This window comes from Anoplophora glabripennis, unplaced genomic scaffold (genome assembly GCF_000390285.2).
Source record: "Anoplophora glabripennis isolate ALB-LARVAE unplaced genomic scaffold, Agla_2.0 scaffold756, whole genome shotgun sequence".
NCBI lineage: Eukaryota > Metazoa > Arthropoda > Insecta > Coleoptera > Cerambycidae > Anoplophora > Anoplophora glabripennis.
In genome coordinates, this window is record NW_019416846.1 from 145,034 (window position 1) to 167,256 (window position 22,223).

The window sequence follows — 22,223 nt, forward strand, 5'->3', positions numbered from 1 at the left end:
GTTAATCAAACTTTTATGACCCCGAAAAAGAAAACTATTTTTCGATCGTTTTTTGCGGTATTTGAAATCGATTTGAGGCTCGCGCAATATTTGCACTTAATAGTGTGACTATTAAAGAAAATTTTAAGCCCAACCCCGTTCCTAAAGATGTGGCGACCTATGAATTATGGGGATTTTACAAAAACGCTTTTTTTTCGAAAAACTTAATTTTTGCAAAAACTATAAAATATTTTTCAATTTTGATAAAATCATTTTATTTTGTTCACCAAGAGCTATCCGTTCACCAAGTTTCATAAAAAAATATTTATTTTTGAAAAAGATCCTTAAAAAACCCCTAAAAATCGCAATTTTTAGGGGTTTTCTTACAATAACTAATTAATTTATTTATCGATCAAAACCGGTTTGGGCTTATTCGATCCGTATTAAAAATTGCTACAACTTTTGTTTGAAATATTTTTTTCTAAAATGTTTAATTCTTTTTGTAAATGAAAAAAAAACTGTTTTTTACGAACTTTGGACGCCATTTTGAAAATGAAACCCAAAAATTCAGGTGGGGTAAAGTAATGCATTGAATTCTTCGGAATTTTTGCTAATTTTTATATATTTTCAATTACTGAACTATTTTTTGGCAAAAAAATTAGGTATTTTCGACAATTTGATTGGACTAAAAGGCGAAATCTTCGCGTCTTCTAACAATAAGAAATATTTCCTCTTTAAAAAGAAACGAAATCGATTATTTTGGATGCGAGAGAGATCTCAAAGTACATCCGAAGTTTGGTCAGAGATGGAAACAAACGTTAGTGAAGACGTAATGAATTTTGTTTCTGATGCGTTTTCCCGATCGATCGGGCTACGGTGTATCAGTATTTTGCTGCCGCCAGGCACCGGCTCTGATTTTTTAAAAACGACAATATGGCAATAAAACTTAATTTGAACATTTTAAAGTGTTATACTTGCGGAGACCCAAATATTCAAATACCTCATATAAGCTAAACCGAAGGTCCGTGGTTCTCATCGCGATCGATCGGACTTTTTTTTTTTTTGAAAACGTTATTATCAAACTTTTATATACAGGATGTTAAAAAAATTAAAGCACGGTGTTTCAGGTGCGAAGCGAAATTTTATCTTCGTAACGAATATTTTTAGAAAATTTTCGTGACCTCGAAAAAATTTCCGGATTAAATATAAGCACTACTGATGTTATAAGCGATAATATTTTCATGGTCACCGAATATATACCACGATAAATGGTCTCAAATATCCAAAACAGTTTTTTAGGTATATTTTAGAGGGGTTTACAGTGAGAAAACAGGTAGAACTTAAAAATATTTTATTACTGACTCCTCAATAACATTTTTAAGCCAAAGGTATAATAAAAATAATGAATTTTCAACAATTCTCTTTGCTTCTCTTAACAACTGGATAAATAAATGTACCCTAAGCTACCTATAAAAAATGTTTACACAAAAAATCGTATAGTATTGTCTCTCAAAAATGCATCTTTATCATATAAATACATCAAGGTAGATATATTCTTTTTTATTACTAGAACATTTTTAATATTTCCGATATCTTTTACCATTTATGAAATAAATACACACACGTAGGGGTCGTTTCTAGACAATTTTGCATCAACATCAATCGACAATCAGGTAAAACAGATAAATATTAAAATTATTTAATCTAAGATTATCAAGTATTTGTTATTAAGAAGATATCGGTTTGATGATGATGCATAATTTAAAATAAAATGTGGATTATAAGAGGGCATGTATTGTTTTATGAGATTTACTAGGATTTTATACATATACAGGGTGGACAAATATAAGTAGTGATGAAGTTTTTATTAGAACATGATGAATGACTAGGAGCAAGCAATTGTACTATTTTTGATCAACCCTGTATATTGTCAAACTCAGAGACCCTAGGTGGTCGCCTTACATCTAAAAATAAAGGCTGTAGAAAAGTATCAATTATGCAGAATCATTGTCTGCTCAGATGCACCAACTATATTACATTTAAAGTACTAATACACTTTTCTCAAAAGACTAGAATAAAATTTCCTGTATAAATAAACGTCACACAAAATAGCCGTTGTAGACATAGAGGTTATGTATACGTTATTCGCGAAAACACCAAGCTCTCTGCTTCTCTTACTATAAAGGCCAAAAGTATAAAGAAATTCAAGGTGCCCAGCACGGCAAATTAAACTCAGGTGGCTACGGTTCGATTGAAATGGGTGAAACATTTGAATAACGAAAAGAAAAACGCACATCTTAAGCCTTCTGTGGTGTCCTTCGAGATGACTGCTGCCTTCCCCTCCTATATTTACAGCTTCTTGTACCAAAACAGATAGTGGTCACCTTCTTCAATCAATAAATCATCCACTCCTGTAAAAAAAGTCAATTACGATCGTGCGAGATATGAAAGGGACCAAGTGCTGTGCCTTGAGGCACTCCAAAATTCTTATACTTACCCACTGGTGCTACAAGTTGATTCGCTGGAGGAGCCATCGGATCGGGTATCTCCGGTAACCTGTACAGCAACCAGTAGTGGTACCCCATGGGTTCCTCTTTGTACCCGGCCAGGGTGTGGACGTAGTGACCGTTTGGCCACTCCGAGGCCTCGAAGGAGAAGCGCGGGTCCAGATCCATGGCCATCTGCATGATGTTGTAGAAGGAGGTGTTTCTTGGGGCCGTTATGCTGATGGTCGAGTTTTCGGTGATGTTGGAGCCCACCCATAGGGTGTAGGTGATGGTAACGTTGCGGATCTCGGAGTCGTTGCCGTGGCTCGAGAACGACTTCGTTAAGCCATCTATGTCGACTGAAATAAGAGGTGATCGTCAGATGTAAAATAAATGAAGACTCGGTGCGTTATAATCAATCAAATGCCATGTTTTGACATATTTTGGCAAATGACATCATTATTATACTGTCAATAACCGGGTTTTTGACAGTACTGCTAGATGCTAGTACTGACAGCTACTGAAGTTTTATAAAAGCTTAAATTTTTTTGTGGGCGCCAAAAAATCATCTATTGCTATGTAACTGAATTGAATTGTGAAAGATTATAGCAAATATTAACATACACACTAGTTTGTCTAGCGGCGAGGTATGAAAATTATAGAAAAAAAAGGTTTTCATGACAGAATTTGGAAAAACAAATTTATAATACGTGTTTCTAGGTCAAAGATAGCCTCCCATTGAAAGTGACATCCACTATACAATGAAAAATATAGTGCCATGTTAAATACCGTGGTTTTCGTAGTCGTCAAATTTTCCACAGTCCAGGTTCCTGATGGAGCCTAGGCCTCTTTCAGACAAGGCCAGGATGACCTCTGCGGTCAGGTTGGGGTCAGTGAAAGCGCCATCTGGATCTTGCCTGGATTCGATGTAGTTTTTGGCAGCTGACTTGTTCCAGTGATTGTTTATTTCGTTCATGTCTTGTAACGCCTAGAACGACCAAAGATAGATTCTTTCGAGTGAAACTATTAAGGGCGCCGTTTTATAGACAAGAAATCGCACTTTTGGTAAGACAGCGATAGCACCTGATAGATAGTAGAAAATCCACCCAGGAAGTGGCGGTCTCTACTAGCGTAATGCCAAACTAGAACAACTTCGTAATACCACATAGCAATCGACGTAAAGATTTCTTTAATCGGTAACTATATATTCTCAGGACATTGGTAAGCCTATTATCGTCCAGAGCCGCATTAGGGAAAATATGTGCAATGAACAAGAATTGTCAGATAATTTTAATAATTGCAAAGAAAAATAATATAATAACCTACAGTGTTTTAATAAAATATTGGATGTGGAAACAGAGGAATACTACTATACTTGATACTATCAAAAATTTAAACATTTATTATAGTGTTTACGAAGAAGTTGAAACCGTATAAAAACTAAAAGTCGACATCTCTTTATTGAACCCGGAAAGAGATGCCGACTTTTAGTTTTTATACGGTGTCAACTAACTTCGTAAACACTAGATATACCAAACAACTTTTTTGACAAAAACTTCAAATTCCCCAGATTCTTTATTACTGGGCATGTCGAATGCAAAATGATGATCATTTTATACCCTTAATGTTCTGTATATTTTAATTTCATTTAACAGACATATTTGTGAAATATTTGTGATTATTATCATTATGTTGGAAGTATGGAAACATTGTGGTAAAGACAGTTTTAATGATTTTAAATAACAATGCAACTGTATTCCAGACAATTAAAATGTACAGAAACATTTCATTATTTTTCTTAAAAATATATAGATAAAATATGTTATGAATAATAATTAATGTAGTATTAAACACCCTGAACCTATTAGGAAACATAAAATATGAGAAAAATAGAAATAAAAAAAAACAAAATAGTTTATCAGATCCTCTGGTAAATATTTTCATAATTTATTAATTGTAGTTCATTACTCATTTCATATTTATTTCACAATTGTACCAATACAAAGAGCACGTGTTCGTGTTTACCGGCCGGCAGACCAGTTTTTTTTTGTTGCAAATTAGTCCAAGCATTCTGCCACGGATTAATGTTAAATTTGCAGAAATTATTACCTGGCCAAGAAAAATATGACGGTATAAAAAATTCAATTTTAAATCGAGTTTCTTGTCCTTTAAACTCGATCCAAAATGGCGAACATGGTTAAACAAAATCGCAAAGTTGCAAAAAACGGTTTTTCTAAAATAAGTAAAAAATATAGCACCGATCGAAAAATTTTAAATGAGAAAGTTGTAGGTTTTAAACAGATCTATCGACTGATTTTGACGAATGTTGATGATTTTATTAATTTTAAGGATCAAAATATGACTGAAAAAGTTGCACTTTTTTTGGGTGTTTTTTTCAAATAACTATTTCAATTTTTATTTTATGAAAATTACTTTTAAAGAAAGAAACTGCTGACATTTTTTCACGAATTTAAAAAAAAATGTTTTTCTACGACTTATTATTTAAAAAAAATTTTGAAGACGCAATTAACATTTTTTACAGCGATGCGCTTGATGGAGGTTAATATTGAATATTTATATTTAAAAAAAAGGATATGTTTACTTGATTTTTAGTACCTATTAGTAATTAAGTAACAAAGTGAAGCGTGCAAGCGCTGAGTGCGTCAGCTGGACCGGCCGGTGAAGTAGGGGGAAGCGGCGCGCGCTCGCTCTGAAAACTGATGACGTGCAGTCTAAATGTCTGGCGCTTTCAAAATCTTTGATATCTCGGCTTCTGGACCACGTACAAAAATTCTTTTGTACTTAATCTGGGGTAGCTAAACACGAATATTATAGTCATTTTTGCATTAGAGGCAAAATAGTCCCGTAAATGTTTACTTTTTATTTTATGGAAACTCATTTGGCTTGCTTCTCAAGAAAAATGTAATAATAACTTGAAGTCACTCTTCAACAAGCAACAGCAATTATTACATACAAGATTCTGTATTCAGAATTATGGTTTCTAAAATTATATTGGATCTAATAACTATAAGTAAAACATACAAAAATCAATTTGTGAAAAATATCTTAAAAAAATCTTAGGGAGACACTGACTCCCCCGCTTCTGAAAAAAACTGCCAGTGTGTAGGAAATTTTAATTATCTTATCACGCTCCATTTTAGTTTAGACAGTCTGACTGATACCGAATGGCACTTGCCTAATTCTTTCTTCTCTAGTAATTTCCTGACCGATTATATTATCTGGACTATCATCAAAATATGTGTATTAAGTACTATAATTTATTTGTGTTTATAGCTCTTTTACTATTAGACTAATTATTATTAATTGTGAGAATTAAAAATTTTTAACTTACTAGTATTTAACAGTATTCGTAAGAACTCGGAATAACAGTTTTATTACGATTATTTTACATGCAAAGCTTAATATTCCCATTTAAACAAGCACTACCATCACATTATTTTATATTATCTAAAATCAGCGCAAATACAACTCAAACATATTGAAGTTAGTCCGGCTCTGGTTCGGCAAAAAATACATTAGAACGACAACTGTGACTATCGCCCTCTTTTCGATAGTATCCAAACTATAGAAATGTTGAAATACGAAGGATTTCTTCCATGAAAAGATGACGGATAATATAAAATATCAGAACATGTACCTTTCCTGTTTTGTCCAATTGATTTATAAAACTACTCAATAATTCTTATTAATTCATGTGTAAATAGTATCCTAAAAGCATTGGGTGTGGGTATGTTTATAATACCGTACGCTTTTATCTGTATGTTCAACAGTCGTGTAAAGTTCAGGAAACGTAAGATAAAAAAACATGTTTTTTTTTCTTACTTAAAATGTGTTGTCAGTTATCTCACACCCTGAAGAACACTTGCATAAGTAGTACAATGAAGAGATATCGTTTCTAACTTGCTTAGATTTTTTAAACAATTGGACAAAAAATTCATTGAAAATTGTGCATAAAAACGCCCCCCTCAAGAGTAGCTTACCTGCAAGGTTAGAGCTGTGTTGTATAAGTTGCCGAAACCGCCGTCGGTTTGTTGCTGACGTGCCAAATTGATACTCGGCCTTCGTAGAGAGTGCTGCAAGTTCCTGTGCCTGTGGTCTTTCACGATACACCTCAAGGCCAGAATCGTCATAGCCACAGTGTCTGGAACAAGTCTCTGATAAATCTCCAATATAAATGGATAAATGAAAGTACCGTGGCTAGATGTCTTACCGATATTATGGTCCTTGGCAGTATTGGCTATGTCCAAAAGCCTCCTGATCTGCTTCTTGCGTACGTGCGCTCTAGCGCTGCAGGCAGCCAATGTCGCGTAGGCGAATTCCAAGTCGTGCACAGCTTCGTGGTGCTGCAGCGTACCTATGAGGTCATGGCCGTGGAACTGACGGGGGTCGTAACAGAGGGCGTTTAGAGCCAAGCAGTACTGCGAGAGCTTTGGAGGAGTTATGGGTACCTCGTGGTGTCTGGAAAAGGCGGATCTAAAGTCATCAAATTTTGCTGTAATTGCAAGATTTCGTGGTGGTTGTCGTTGATTGAATAATTCCCGGGTTGGCCGCCATTTCGTCTCTGTAATATTCGTAATATGAATGTTCAACAGTCAACCGCAATTTTTCCAGCTACCCACAAGCCCTTTGTTCGCTTCACTAAGAAAAAGATCCAGAACGAAGTAATTGGATACCGCAAAAAATCGGTGTACACAGCAAATATAAATACCGGCCAGAGGACTTAATCTCCAGTTCGAGTTCCTGCTGAAGAAGTGAACGATATGTTCCCCTAAACGTCAAAAAGTCTGTCTCGGAAATTATTCAACCGTCATCAAATTTTACGGAGTAATTTTTTATTGTGTCTTACCTCCAAAGGAGGACAACGATCTCCACCTCCATCTGTTTGAAAGAGAGCTGCATCTCCAGGTGCGTGGGTAGCAGCGCTGCGGATTCTTCCTGCGGGGTCAACTGTAAGGCGGTAAGTACTTTCGAGGTGTCGTTTCGCCAGCCCCAATTGCTCTCTCTTTGCGTCACCAACCAGGCCAGGGCCTTCTGGATGCTGGTCTCGTACTTCTGGTTTTCCGTCGTGCTCCTCATGGCTTCCGTGGTGTCTGAAATAGAGGACAAATCGGTTTTAAGCTTAACATAATACAATTTTTGATAAAAAGAGGCAAATATTTCTTTAAAATATCAATTTTTTTTTCAAAATAAAAAGGGTTGATCAATTTATTGAAGAATTGCTGAGTACTTTTGCTCAAGACAGATTAAGATTGGAGTTTTGCTCTTGTTCATGTTAAAAATATCATTTCCATTTATTTTATTAATTTTGTTTTGTAAATGTATTGTTTATCATTATTTCTATTTTTTTTGTATATTAAAGAAACATTTGTTCTAGGATTTTGTTCAGTGCTACTATTTTACTTCATAAAAAAAATAATAAAATAGGGAATATTGCTTTCGTCCCCACTAGTAAATTTTTTTGAGTCGCCTATGGTTTGTACGATTTACTCGCGGACCTCAGACCTAGCAGCAGATTATACTGGGGGATTCACAACTTATCCAAAAAAATGTGGGCATAGATGCATCATGAAAAATAGAGTCAAAATATCGTAAAAAAATATTTGTAAAATCCTGATAGTTTCCGAGAAAAAAATTATTGAACTTGTAGTATTTACAAATTTATATCGCTGGTCTACTGTACACAATGCGCTCTCTCTCCCCATGGGCCCAGGCGAATACGGAAATTCGATTTTAGTTTTAACGTTTTTGCGATAGTGTTTACATTAGTTTTTTCAGTGTTGTAAGAGTCCACTGTACATCCAATAATTTGTTTTGGATAAGTTCTGAATCATCCGGTATATTCTGATATTTTAAATTTGCTCCCTCTTGGGTGCTGCGTTATTGACGCAGATAAATTTAATTGATGCTTTGCATTTTTGTATACATTTCAGTCAAATTCGAGCTACATAACTCTTGCTTCTATATTCGAAGTGACCTTTTCAAATGTCGAATTTAATGGTCCAAAAATGGCATAACTTGACCTTTACATAAAGACGTAATGTTACTTGACAAATTAAATTTAAATAATAACATTTAAAATATTCCTGACCTTTGTACGCATAGTTGGTAGTTGCGGTCTGCTGAAGCTCTACGTCCTGCGAATAACCAAAAGCAACCAAGGAAAAAGCGACGATTAAGGGTAGGTAAACCATGGTAGCGTTAACAGGTAACCATTAATGTTGTGTCCTGGAAAGAGAATTACATGATTATTAAAAAATATTAACAGAAGCTTCGAGATGTTTTAAAATGTATTAAAAATTAGGCAACACTTAATGCAATCAGGTGTATATCTGGCTGCCTGAAATACTTTAAATCTCACATTAAAAATTTAAATCCGTAAAGTGTGAAAGGATCCGTTGGAAGGTATATTCTTGCGAGTTCTGTGCCGTCTAAACGATTTGGAAAGTTTGCCGAGAATAAATCGACCTGCAGGGTCTTAAAAACTCTGAAGTTTCTGTCGTACGTTCTTAGAATACAGAACAATGTTCTTGTTGGGAACTTTTTTTATTAAGAGGACAAGTCAGGTTCGGAGATCGCCCGAATCGGTCGATCGTTCGTTTTCTGAGTTTCAAGAGCTAGGCAAACAGAGGTTGGTCGTGTTATTGTTGACGAAGTTTTCTTTTTATTTGACTCTGAAAGTTCAACTAGACAATGTCGAGATTTAAGTTAGCTGTAAGGTAAAGTTTGCGCAGGGTGAGATATACTCTCGGTTTACCAATTTTTTAAACTGATGGAATAAGTAAAAATGCTGCAAATATGAAAAAATCATAATAACGTAGAAATTTTCTACATCATAATCAGAAATACATTGTACAACTGAATTATTATTTTTTGGACAGACCTCTGGTCTCTGGTTGTACAGGGTTAGTCACTATAATCTGACCACTTATTCTGAGTTTATTATTGAAATTACAAAAAAGTTTTTAATACAAAAGTTAGAAAAAACAACTGAATAATGGAAATCACTAAATTAAATAATTTTTTTTTTAATATAACACTATATTAGTATATACTTAGCTTCGTCAAATTTTTCTCTTTGATTCAGGACTTTTCAACATATTTCAGTTTAAAACTATTTTTTAAAAAACAGGACGGAAATGTATGTCTGACGGATCGCAGTGGCTATGGACGAGGCACGTAGAACCAACAAATGACTTTGACAGAAGTTTATATATCATCATTTATTTCCTATAACAAATTATTTTAAGAAAGAATAATAATAATGTGAATGCAGCGCGCGCCGAGTATGCTCGTTTGCATCCCGGCAAAATCCAAAAACAGGTCAAATTTGTTTCTGAGGAGGACAACTTTTGGCTCAAAATGCATACCAAAATCTTTAACCCCCTAAGTGGGGGTGCTATCCCCTAAATTTTTTCAAATGGGAATGGGGGTCAAGTGGGGGGTCATTAAAAAAGAATTCTAATTCTCTATACATCGATTCTTACTTTTTGGAAATCGATTCATTATTTTAGAAAATATGCAGCTTTGAAAATACGAACAATATTTTTGACGAGAAATGCGAAAATCGATTTAATTTTACTTCAAAACTTACGGTATTAGTCAAGTAAATGCTGAAAATGTTGTCCGCCAACTTGCATACAATGATACAGGTTGTCTTCAAACCGTTGTCGAACATTCTGGAGCACTTGCGGTGTTACTTCGCGACATACATTAATGATTCGTCCTCGCAGATCTTCCAAGGTATCAGGTGGAGTGCTGTAAACTTTGCTTTTAATGTGCCCCCAGAGAAAGAAATCTAAAGGATTTAAGTCGGGTGACCGAGGGGGCCACTCAATTGCACCTCTTCGTCCTATCCAGCGTCCTGGAAACGTCTCATTTAGGTAATTGCGCACATTGAGCGAGTAATGTGGAGGAGCTCCGTCTTGCTGGAAAATCAGTTCGTGTTCATTGTAAGCAGGGTCGTCCTCTATGATATTTGTTAGAGCTGGGTCGATGACATTTTGTAGTAAATCCAAGTACATATCGCCTGTCAAATTTCCAGGAAGGAAAAAAGGACCTACAATGGAATTTCCAAAAATACCTGCCCATACATTCAACTTCTGGGGGTGTTGGGAGTGTGTCTCATGGAAAATCCTTGGATTGGTATCAGCCCAGTAACGACAATTATGGCGATTCACTAAACCATTCAAGAAGAACGTACACTCGTCCGAAAAACACACATTAAAGAGGAAATTATCGTTTATCGCTCGTTCAGTCATTATTTCGCAAAATTGCAAACGACGATCAAAATCGTCTTCATTTAGCTCTTGCACTAGCCGAATCTTATAAGGATGGAATTTGTATTTTTTTAATATTCGTTGGACACTTGTACGACTCACTCCTGTCGCAGTAGCCAATTGCATTGTACTCAGCGTACTATCCATTGCCACTTGCCCCAATACCGCTATTTCCGTAGGTTCATTTAGTACCGGATTTTCAACCTGCCTCTTTTTGTTATGAACGGAGCCAGTTTCGCGAAATTTGGCCACCAATTCGCGAACAATTTTTCCAGACGCATGTTTCTCAGGATGCCGTTGGTTGAACAGTTCGGCGACCCGATTTCCGCATTCATTGTTTTTGAAAAAAAGCTCAATAATTTCTACTCTTTCTGGAATTGAGTACACCATAATTAATCAATTTAAAAGACTCGGCAGTATTGGTACTCTTCAACTACAAGTCACAAGACAGTTATCTAGCAACTTCTTGTGGCCTATCTAAATACGAAACAAAAAGCGGACAATTTTTTGCTCACCAAAATCAGGCTAAAGAATTCGCAAATCAGAAAAAAAAAAGCGAATTCTTTTGAAGGAATTTACCAAGCTAATACCGTAAGTTTTGAAGTAAAATTAAATCGATTTTCGCATTTCTCGTCAAAAATATTGTTCGTATTTTCAAAGCTGCATATTTTCTAAAATAATGGATCGATTTTCAAAAAGTAAGAATCGATGTATAGAGAATTAAAAGCCCTTTCTAATGACCCCCCACTTGACCCCCATTCCCATTTAAAAAAATTTGGGGGATGGCACCCCCACTTAGGGGGTTGAAGATTTTGCTATGCTTTTTGCGCCAAAAGTTGTCCCCCTCAGAAGCAAACTTTACCTGTTTTTGGATTTTGCCGAAAAGTTCATTACTACCCTGTAATGCCTTGCGGTACGTTTTCGATGGGCTACCCTGTATATTTTTGAAAAGACAACAATTTAACGAAGCTAAGTATGCACTAATATATAGGGTGTTCCATTATTTTTTTTTTAATTTAGTGATTTCCATTATTCAATTGTTTTTTCTAATACTGATTATAAAAATTCATAAAAAGCTAAAACTTTTGTATTAAAAATTTTTTTGTAACTTCAATAATAACAATGAGTTGTCAGATTATAGTGACTAATCCCGTACAGAGTTACATCTGTTTCTATTAATAAAAAGCTTTATTTCATCATCCATTTTATATTAAAAACTATTTTATTTCTCCTCTTAGTTTTTGTTTAGAAGCTCCAAGCATTTTAAAAAACATAATTTCATATTTCAATCAAAGGAGCCTGGTAAATAAAACTGATGGTTGCTATAACAATAAATTATTATTTGTGTTTAAAGTTTAAACATTAGTTAACCTTTATTGACCAAATTAACAAATCTTAAGACTATAAAAATTTCTGCTTTAAGGTCTCCCAAATAAAAAAATTACAGGAATTTAAGTCAGCTGAACGCGGTGGCCAGTCTCCTGACTATCCATCTACCTGGGTACTGATTACTTCCCTTACATTGCGACGGTATAAAATATATGTGATTTCGTAGATTAACTGATAGATCGTCAAACAATACCTGCCGAGTATTTTGCAGGCAATGGTCAAAGTAGTCAAAATGAGGTTTTTCTCAAATATAATTTTTCAGAGGCAAGATAGAGAAAAAGTCTTCAAATGACAGTTGTAGGTATGAATCTTCGTGTGAGTTGAATGTATCACAAAGTTTAGACCTTTGTGCATATATAGCATTAATTTCAGCCCTTAATGTTTATAAACAATGGTGCTGTATTTTTTTTAATCTTTGTTTTTTTACCAGCTATTCAGTGATATGACTGTCGTGATTCTGAGACCAGTAGTTCTGGAGTTACTTCTATTTATTTATAAAAAAATACCCCTTTTTTGCATTGAAAAAAATGCAGCAAAATTGAAAAAATCGATTTTTTTTAACATACCATAATTTTCAGATTTTTAACTTTAATTTCCCGGCGTTTAAATTGGTTTTTATGCACTCACTGACCTAGTCCAATCGTTTAAAAAAATCGTGTGATAAACAAATGCAATCATTCATAAACTATTGGACCGATCGGTCCCAATTTGTGGTCACATATAAAGGGTTATAATACCCTCATTTTTAGTAGATTAAAATTCGCCTATGACCATTATTGCAAAAGCAATCAACAATTAAAAAACACTGCAAAAAGCATGATTTTTGCAATTATCTCGATAAATAATGCACCGATTTTAATGCATAAAAAATGAAATTGTAGATTTCATTTGAAGACTTTCTCTCTGTCTTGCCTCTGAAAAATTATATTTGAAAAAAACCTTATTTTGACTACTTTGACCATTGTTTATTCGGAGTGGGGGCAAAATTGACTGTACTAATTTATGTATTTTTCATTAACTATCCCCCCCCACCCTACAAGATCCCGTCGTCAGATTGCTGCCATCAATTTTTTCACGTTTTTCCGTAGAATGACTGGACTAAGATGACCTCGAGAATGTATTCCGACAGAATTGACGCCGCAAAGCGTACAGCCCAATCAATCGACGATTCCCAACACTTCCACGCGGTATACTTCCCAGACCAGAGCAATAAAACACTTAAATACTTCTAGTCCATTATAGCCAGTGCTAAACGTTTTCAAATGCCGGAACCCCTGCACCCTGTCACCCCGTTTCATCAATCAATACGTGGCCCTGTTTGGAAAATGTACCTTTTGTCGAAAATAAGATTAATAGTATCGGGTGTACGACGTACTATACGACACAGGCAATCAACAAGTAACTTCCAGCAAGCTACCGATAATTAATTATCTCTTTGTTGCAGGGCAGTGGCCTCCTGAGCACTCAATTAGTTTGCAGTCGTTACGTTGTACGTTAATTTTGCGCCAAGTACAGGGTGATTCTTACGTGCGTGCGCCAGTGGCAGACCGTGACTTTTCTCCTTGTCACTCCAACCAGGAAATGGTTATATTTGTGTGCTTTTACTTTTAAGTCAGTTGTGCACATGAATTTTGAGACAAGCGTTGCGGTTCGCGGTAAATAAAAGTATATACATACAAAATCAAAATACATGTTCCTTATTTCACATTTAATATTTCTTGTTGCATTACAATCTGTTTAAATTAATTTTTAATATCCTGTAGTTCATATTTTAACGGTGAGCTATTAACTAAATTATGTCTTTTTATACAGGGTGTTTCAGGATTAAGTCGACAAACTTTAAGGATATATTCCTCATAAAAAAATAAGAAAAAAATCAAGTATAAATTTTTTCCAGAGACGCTTAATTTTTGAAATATAGAGCGTTAAAAACTTTAAAAAAAAAATCGAATTTTTTAAATAACTTCTAAATGAAGAAGGCTATTTAAGCGAAATTTGGCATGACACATCTTCTTAAAAGATACCATTTTTCCATAGAAGTAGAAGTCCCGCAAGCAACCAGTGGTGGAGTTATGGGGACTCATTAAATTATAAAAAAAAAATTAATACGGCCCTACTGAAAATAAAAAATGATGCTGTTTTTAGATAGAACAATTTGTTATTGACAAAATGTGTACATTCACTTTTTTTCCTAACTCATATAACGAGCGTTCAAATAAAAACGTAGTCGAAGTTGGCTCTGACACATTGGACGTAGGGAGTAGCTTATAGCGACCAACTTAACCTCATTTCTCAACGAGCTGTATAGCAGCTGTCAGTTTCAATAACGTTAATGACTATATAACTTTATTTTAAAGAATAATGGTGATAACAATAACAAACAATTAAAGGAGCTGCGGAAAGTGTCCCCCTCCTTGTTATAACAATAAATTAAAGCAGCTGCTGAAAGTGTCCCCCTCCTTGTTCCAAGCACTTTTCACACCTGTTCCTCAAACAATTAAAGACATTTTCTAAGATGCTCGGAGTATTGTTAATTTCACGAATCTTGTCTATAAGTCGAGCCTGCAGATGGTTTAAATCAGGAATAGGCAGTTCAAAAATAGTGTTTTTAAGGTAAGGCCACAAAAAGAAATCACACGGCGTAATATCACATGACCTCGGTGGAAATTCATGTTCAGCATTGAGACTTATTAGTCGATTTTGGAAAACTTCCCTCAACATATTCATCGTCTCGCCTGCCGTATGTGCCCTTGCGCCATCTTGTTGAAAGTAAAAGTTTGTAATTTCGTTTTCTTCCAGCTGGTTAACAAAAGGAGCGATAATTTCTTCTCTATACCTTTGCGCAGTAAGAGTACCATTAAAAAAATAGGTCCATAAATCCTCCTTCGATTGAGAACATACCAAACTCCAATTTTTTGAGCGTGTAGAGGGTCCTCGACAAAAAAGTTATCTGGTTTTTCAGAAGACCACATTCTCATATTCTGTGAGTTTACGTAACCACTTAAATGAAACCAGGCTTCATCAGAAAAAAAGGTGATATTATGAAGTTCACCGTAGTTGTTTAAAAACCATTCACAAAATACAGCCCGTCGCGGAAAATCAACTTCATGAAGTTCTTGCTGACAAGTTAAACGATATGAGAACAAACGCAAATTTTTTTTTAACACTGTGTGGCAGGTACCGACTGATACTCCTACCATTTGTGATAAAACACGTACAGAAGTTCTTGGCGCATTTTCCATTATTTGTTGGACATTTTCTTTTAATTCTTCAGTCCGCTTTTTAGGTCGGCCGCTTCCTTCTTTTCTTGTTACACTGCCCGTTTCACGAAAAACATTAACACAACGCTGAACTGCACTTTGAAAAATTTTGTACTCAACAACGCCGGGAAATTGATTTTGAAATTCTATGAAACATTCCTCAATAGAATACTTCCATATTCCATCAATCTTGCGTCCATTTCTAAAGTAGGACTCTATGATAAACACTTTTTGTTCTTGAGAAAACACCATTTTAAACGCTTTTTAAAACATAGCGCTTTGACAGATGACGTTTAAGTTCATTTGCTATACGCTACGCCCTACGTCCAAATTTTCAGAACCAACTTGACCACGTTTTTATTTGAACGTTCGTTATATACTCTGTACTGATAAATTTCCTCACAACAATACTTGTTAGTTTTGTAAATGGATATGCTGTAATTACTGTTCCTAATTTTTTTTTATTTTTATTTGTCGTAAATAACTGTTTCTCACATTCTAAACTTTCTAAGTGAAATTGTACATTTAACTGATTATTTTAGCTTTAAAATGGAAATGGTCTATATTTCAAGAATATTACCGCCGTTCTTGGTGGTGAAAATTCGAAATATTTGAAATTATTCAATTTTCGTGATTGAAAGCAGTATTGCAAGAGTTGCATTTGCAGTTCCAAAGCTTTTGTTAGGCAGGCAACATACAATACCTACCTGTGTATACTTGGCTGCATAATAATTCCTAAACCCGCCTTTAAAAACGCATTTTAATGCTTCTGAGCATGCGCATTAAAGATAATTTCATGTAAGAAAAGTAGCCTCGCAAAGGGATCTCATTCAAGAAAAGTTTGGATATTGTTAAAAGTACGTCTATAACAAACCATTTGAAGAAAAAACAGCTGTGTGTTGTGACAGCTCTAACTATGAGTACTTTAACAGTACATATGTATATGTTTCGTAGATCTTCATTCGTTTTTTCTTTTTTTAACTCTTTGTATTTTTATATTTCTTTCATTACGACAAAGTTAGAAGTTCTGTTAGCAGAAGGACTATAGGTGAAAATCAGAATAAGTTTAATATTTCTTATTTATTTCAATAAAATGTTGACCACATTTTATTGAAATAAATAAGACAGACTACATCTTTCCATAAGAAGATTAGAGCTATAGTTTTTCTTGGAAGTGGTACATCTGAAGAAGTTTTTTTTATAGTTGATTAAGATTTTTTTAAATCCCTACATCCATTTTAGTCAAAATTTACTTGTATTTGTAGAAGTTTGAGCGATATACAAGGTACGTTTTAAAGTAAACAGGACTTTTTAAAAATAACAGTAAAAAATTGTTTCGGCTTTTATTCAAAATAGTCCGATTCATTACAGCGATTTGGACGGTCTAAAACAATGATTCCCAAAGTGGTCTACATCGACCCTTAGGGGTCGACTCCGAACCGTATCAGAGAAAATAAAAAATGCGGACGTATGAGATGTCCACGAGAATGGATCTCATTTAAGAAGGTTGTGATCGAAATTTTGGGTTTCATAAATGGAATAATTCACGTAACACAGATACATGTACATAAAACTTTCTTATAACAGACCTATAAGTTACATATGAAGTAAAAATGTTTAATAAAATTATTATTATGGACTGTTGCGAGAAAGATTTTCTCAATTTTTCCATCTTCATACCTCACGAAAAGGGGTTTTAGCGCAGTTACCAATCTTACCATAAAAAGAAACAGATTAGAAATCACCGATCGAGGAGATTTAATGTTAAACCTAAGTAAACTGAAATCGAAAGAAAATTAATGAAGAAACTTAACCTAGCTTCTTTTACATTAGATCACCCGGTAGGTTCGACTTGGTATCAGTCTGGGACCGTCACAAACGCAAAAAAAATCTACAAGGAATTCAGAGTCTGAATAAAATTCCATTACAGTTAAAAGCTTGCAGGAAAAGTATTCTGATTCCTTAAAGGAGATTGAATTAATTTTTTTCTATATTTTAAAATATTCTAGAAACATCAATTTTTATAAGTACTACGCTAAATCTTCTGTAAAACTTGTATGTGGATAAATTTAAACAAGGCAACAATTCCATAAAAGGCGATAACACAAGCAAAAAAAAACATTGGGATAAAACTGTTACATTCGATGAACAGAACAATTGCGAAATCAAGCTGTTGTCAGCTCACTATGCTGACTTCTATCTACGTTCGAATCGATACCCTAGGGGTTCTCTAATGAGGGCGACACAACACAACGCAGTGATATCTACCCAGGTTCTAAATGTTTTCAGGGAATAGGTATATACTTTCTTCATTAGTCGCATTTACTCTCCGGCAGATAATAGGCCGATACGGAAGGAGAACCTATTATTTTCAATTTACCCGCCATGTTTAATTGCATTCAATTAGAGGAATTGAGAGTAATGGTTTTGGTGGTTCTAATTGTATGTATACTTCGCGGAGAGTGAGTTTTTATCTCATTTAATCACAAGAAAAGCGAGTGGCCTAGAATTCTTATTAAAAATAAATAATGAATCTTTTAACTTGCATCGTGCAATTTTTTATACCAAAAACTATGTAGAAATTTGTAATTTTTAGTAATATAGTAGATACATTTTTTAAATCAATATTTTGTCATAACCTTTTTTTAGTTAATCACTTTTTGGTACACAATTCAATGTAACTAAAGATGATTTGATTTGAAAAGTTGTATAAAACAGAATTTTCTTTTATGTTCAAATCCTGTAAAATAATTATTTTTGTATCTAGAACGTGAATTGGTACTAGAATGGAAGTTAGTTTGCCGAGCTTGGCGAGGCTTTTGAGCATAATATTAAATATCTGAAGGATAAAGGCAATATTAAAAAAGAAGAAGAGTTAGCATTGCGAGAAAGAGCAGTTGATTTTATTGTGAAACTGGTGGAACAGTTACTATTAAGAACTCATGAAAACCTAAAACTATTGGAAAATATATTTTTTTAATTTAATTTGTGTGGAAATAAATGGTTTGAGTTACAATAAACCTAATTTGACTTCACTTTTTGAATATTATAAAAAAACAGCAACTGAGATTTGTGAAATGGAAAATCAGTGGAATAAAATACATCTGTTAACGTGGACAAATATAAAAAACAAAAAAAACTTTTGGTGTGAAGTTAAAAAATACAGAGATGCTGAAAGTAGAGCTTCATTTGAACAATTAGTTAATTTTGCTATTTCATTGCTAGTGACCACATTCAAATTCAGAAGTGGAAAGATTATTTAGTACGATGAATGTGATAAAGACTAAAATTTAAAAGATGGAATATGTGTTGTGCAACTTACAAATTGCCTGATAAATGGTTAAAGTTAAAACGTTGGAAGCGTATAAGTGGGATGTGGAAGGTTTGGATTTTAATATTTATGTTTAGTTTTTATTTTTCTTTGAAAATTTATCTTTTATGTACCTATTGTATTTTACAGTATATAGTTTATTTTTTATAAAATATAAACAAACTAGCAATTTAAAGAAAATTTATTTACAAATTCCATTCATTAATATGCAACACGCAACGCAACTTGAAACCTATTTGCTGTTTCATAGTTTAATTTTGATAATTTTTTCTTAGTATTTTGTAGTATCTCCATAAACAGTTCAAATTAACTCTGGTTGCAATATTTTTCCAATTGTAAATTAAGTAATAGGTTTTAGTATATTTTGGTATTTTTTTTTTGTACCAGTTGGAATTTATTGCTAATCCAAAGTTGGCAACACTGGCAGTGACTATCATAACTATAGCAACCTAATAAACAATGAAAATAAATTAGTTGTTTATAATAAGAATAATGTCATTTATTTCCAACAGGTAAACCCAATTACAGGAAATACATAGCAAATGAAAAATAATAATATTTTTCACTTTGACACCCTGTATCTTTTTTATTATGCGACTTGGGACATAGGTATGTTAGGTTAAATCCACTTATTTTCACACAAGGAATCTCTGGTATCATTTATGCCTCTCCATTTAAATACACCCTGTATATTGTAATTCATATTCTAAGTGTTTAATTCTAAATGAGCTCAGAAAGTGAAGACGAGCATTTACCAGGGAAAGTATTGGAAGCGGCAGAAAGCGCTGTTTCACAATTAATCCCCAAAAAATCGTCGAGACATTACGAGATTGCCTACAACGAATGCAAAGGGTGGTGGTCGAAAGCAGCATTACTGGCATATTTCGCCCATAAAATTAATAAAATTAAACCTTCGACGTTATGGTCAGTATATTCCGTGTTAAAAAGTACACTGAATGCCAAAGAAATGTAAATATCGGAAAATTTCCGAAACTAATACCATTTGAAAAGCAAAACAGTTGGATACCGTCCGAAAAAGTCGAGAATTCTAACGAAAGAGGAAACGAGAAGCACCCGATAATAGATTTCTGCTAGAGAAGGAAATTCAAATTAATATAAATCGATCGATTTAATCAATTTTGGACAATTCAGGTCATTTTAATAACTGGTGTTTTTGGAGCTTTGAGAAGAGATGAGCTACTAAAGATAACGGTCGATGATTTAAGAGACAAAGACTCAATTATTTTATAAGAATTCCCGATTCCAAAACTTATACTCCTATTTTTGTGAAGTATGTCTGGGAAAAATGTGTTAAGCAAGTGGTTGCCGTCATCGAAATAAGGAATGTGCCAAAAGAAATAGCAATTTATCTCAATTTGCCTCATCCGGAAACTTCTTCCGCCACTCTGTTAGCCGACGCAGGGGCCGATATTACCACCATTGAACGACATGGGGGGTGGCTTTCCAGTTCGGTACCAGAGACATATATAGAAACTCTATACAAAATAAAATTTCAATCGCAAATAAATTGTTACCATCTTCATCAGAGTCTAACGGAACTTGCCAATAGCCAATGCCAAGCATTGAATCTGACATAAATTTAACTCACTGCAATATCGGTACTTTCAATTTACAGGTAGTGCAAAATAAATTGTAATCGTCCTGTTTATAATAGTTACTGTTTTGTATTGAAATGTTATATCAGTTAAAATGTATATTGTTTAATTAATAAAATCATAAATAACTTTTGAAAAAACGACAAATTATTATGGCATTTGTTTTATGTTCTAGAATGAAAAAGACTTTGGCGTTCTAGAACATAAAAGTATTTTGCATTTAATTGACAAAAAAGACTCACTTTGTCAACTGAAAATTTAATGAAAATGTCGAGTTTTAATGACAGTTTTCGAAAAATAATTATTAATAAAGTAAATAAGTTTAAAGGTTATGTAACTCCCCAAATTTTGAGCTCGTAGTTTAATAACACCCTATACATTTCATAAGCAATATCCTCGACTACCTTCCATAAATTAAGCCGTCTGCAGAGGCAACGTCCTTAAATGCTTTCAGTTGCTGCAGACGGAAATTCAGACCTGTCAGTCTGTCTGCCGCTTCCTTTCAGATTCATTAATATACTTCTCTCTTTGCAACCCTTTCCGTTTCCGATAAACAAAATCAATACGACACCATTCAACAAGAAGGAGCACAGGCTGTAAAATGCGTGCAGCGAAAAACTCAACAGTTTGGAAAGAAAGATAAGATCTGTCAAGATCCAGCTTTTTTTCTACAGATTGCTTTTAATTTTGCCGTGCTTTTCTCCGTCCATCTTTTTCTCTAGGTGCTCAAATGCACTGCATTACAGTAATATAAGAACTTAGTGCAAGCAAACCTCTGGTGGGTTATGTATGTTTATATTTGCCCCGAAACGTTATCTATTTCGAAATATTCCAACCAATTTTTGTTTGCATAGTTGTCAGCGAGATAGGAAACGAAGATTAATTATTTATGTGTAATATATTAATTTTAAGCAGATAAAGTTACAGAGAAATTTAAAATATAATCTGTTTGTGATTTTAACGAGAAATCAATTATTTAACGCTTATATCTCACTGAACTTTGAAATTGTACAAAAAAAACCATTAATCTAGTTGTATGATATTGTTGTTATTAATAACGCACTTCAGTTCTGTTCTTGCGAGAATTATAATTACACCACCTCCAACTCGAATCTTTTTAGTTTTTTTTCTAGATCTAGCGCGCTTGGGAAACAAAACAGCGGCAGGGTGGCGTAAAAACTATGAAGAGCAATCGCTATCCCCAAACTACACCAAGCAAAACCTTAGGCATGCAAAATATCCGCTGAAGGAGTAACACAAAGGCACTAATTAAAGCAAAAACACAGCCACGCTTTGGATATGGCCGTTGTATAGGAATTGTCCAAATACTTACAAAGAAAAGCACAGATGACTGCGGTCTCTCTAATAAACTGATGGCTGGTATGGCCGCTTAGGACTGGAACAACTGACTACCAAGCGCCACCTAGACTAGAGTGCCTTCCAGGATGATATCGATTTTCCGAGTCCATTCAGTTCAGCATGTAGACTCAATGACTACTAGAGCCAGTGGCGTGGAAAAGATGGACGTGACAGGTGATAGGGTGTTAGTTAGCTTATATTCTATTACTAGATCTCGTTTTTTACCCTATTGCAAAGTTTTAAAAAACGAAACAATAAGGTTTCTTTGTAGTAGCTGTTTTTTACGCGTTAGAAAAAATTCAATTATGTAAATACTTTTATCTGCTCCCACTATAGTAAATATGCTATTAATACATTGTTTTTAAGGGGGTAAGTGGATTTTACCGTAGAAGTGGAAGTTGCTATGTACAACGAAAGCTAAGTGAGGTAACTTACCTTCCTAGGGATAAAAGCGATTCCGTGTAATAAATGCATATTTTATGAACAAATAAATAGAAATATTTGAT

At 34.2% G+C, this 22,223-nt stretch overlaps 1 protein-coding gene across 2 annotated transcripts; it reads right to left on the reverse strand.

The window, feature by feature from the left end:
- Positions 1–1,346: 1,346 nt before the first annotated feature.
- Positions 1,347–21,775, reverse strand: LOC108913184 (uncharacterized protein CG3556). Of its 2 annotated transcripts, XM_018718680.1 has the most exons (8): positions 21,692–21,775; positions 8,575–8,711; positions 7,333–7,576; positions 6,697–6,959; positions 6,467–6,627; positions 3,255–3,453; positions 2,477–2,824; positions 1,347–2,390 (listed from the first exon to the last, which is right to left on the reverse strand). In XM_018718680.1, exons 2-8 carry the CDS (start codon positions 8,675–8,677, stop codon positions 2,329–2,331), a joined length of 1,380 nt encoding a protein of 459 aa, XP_018574196.1. In that variant the 5' UTR covers positions 8,678–8,711; positions 21,692–21,775; the 3' UTR covers positions 1,347–2,328. The 2 variants fall into 2 exon arrangements, with proteins under 2 accessions (XP_018574196.1, XP_023311314.1); XM_023455546.1 differs by lacking the exon at positions 21,692–21,775 and having other exon boundaries at positions 6,697–6,944; positions 8,575–8,677.
- Positions 21,776–22,223: the final 448 nt, after the last annotated feature.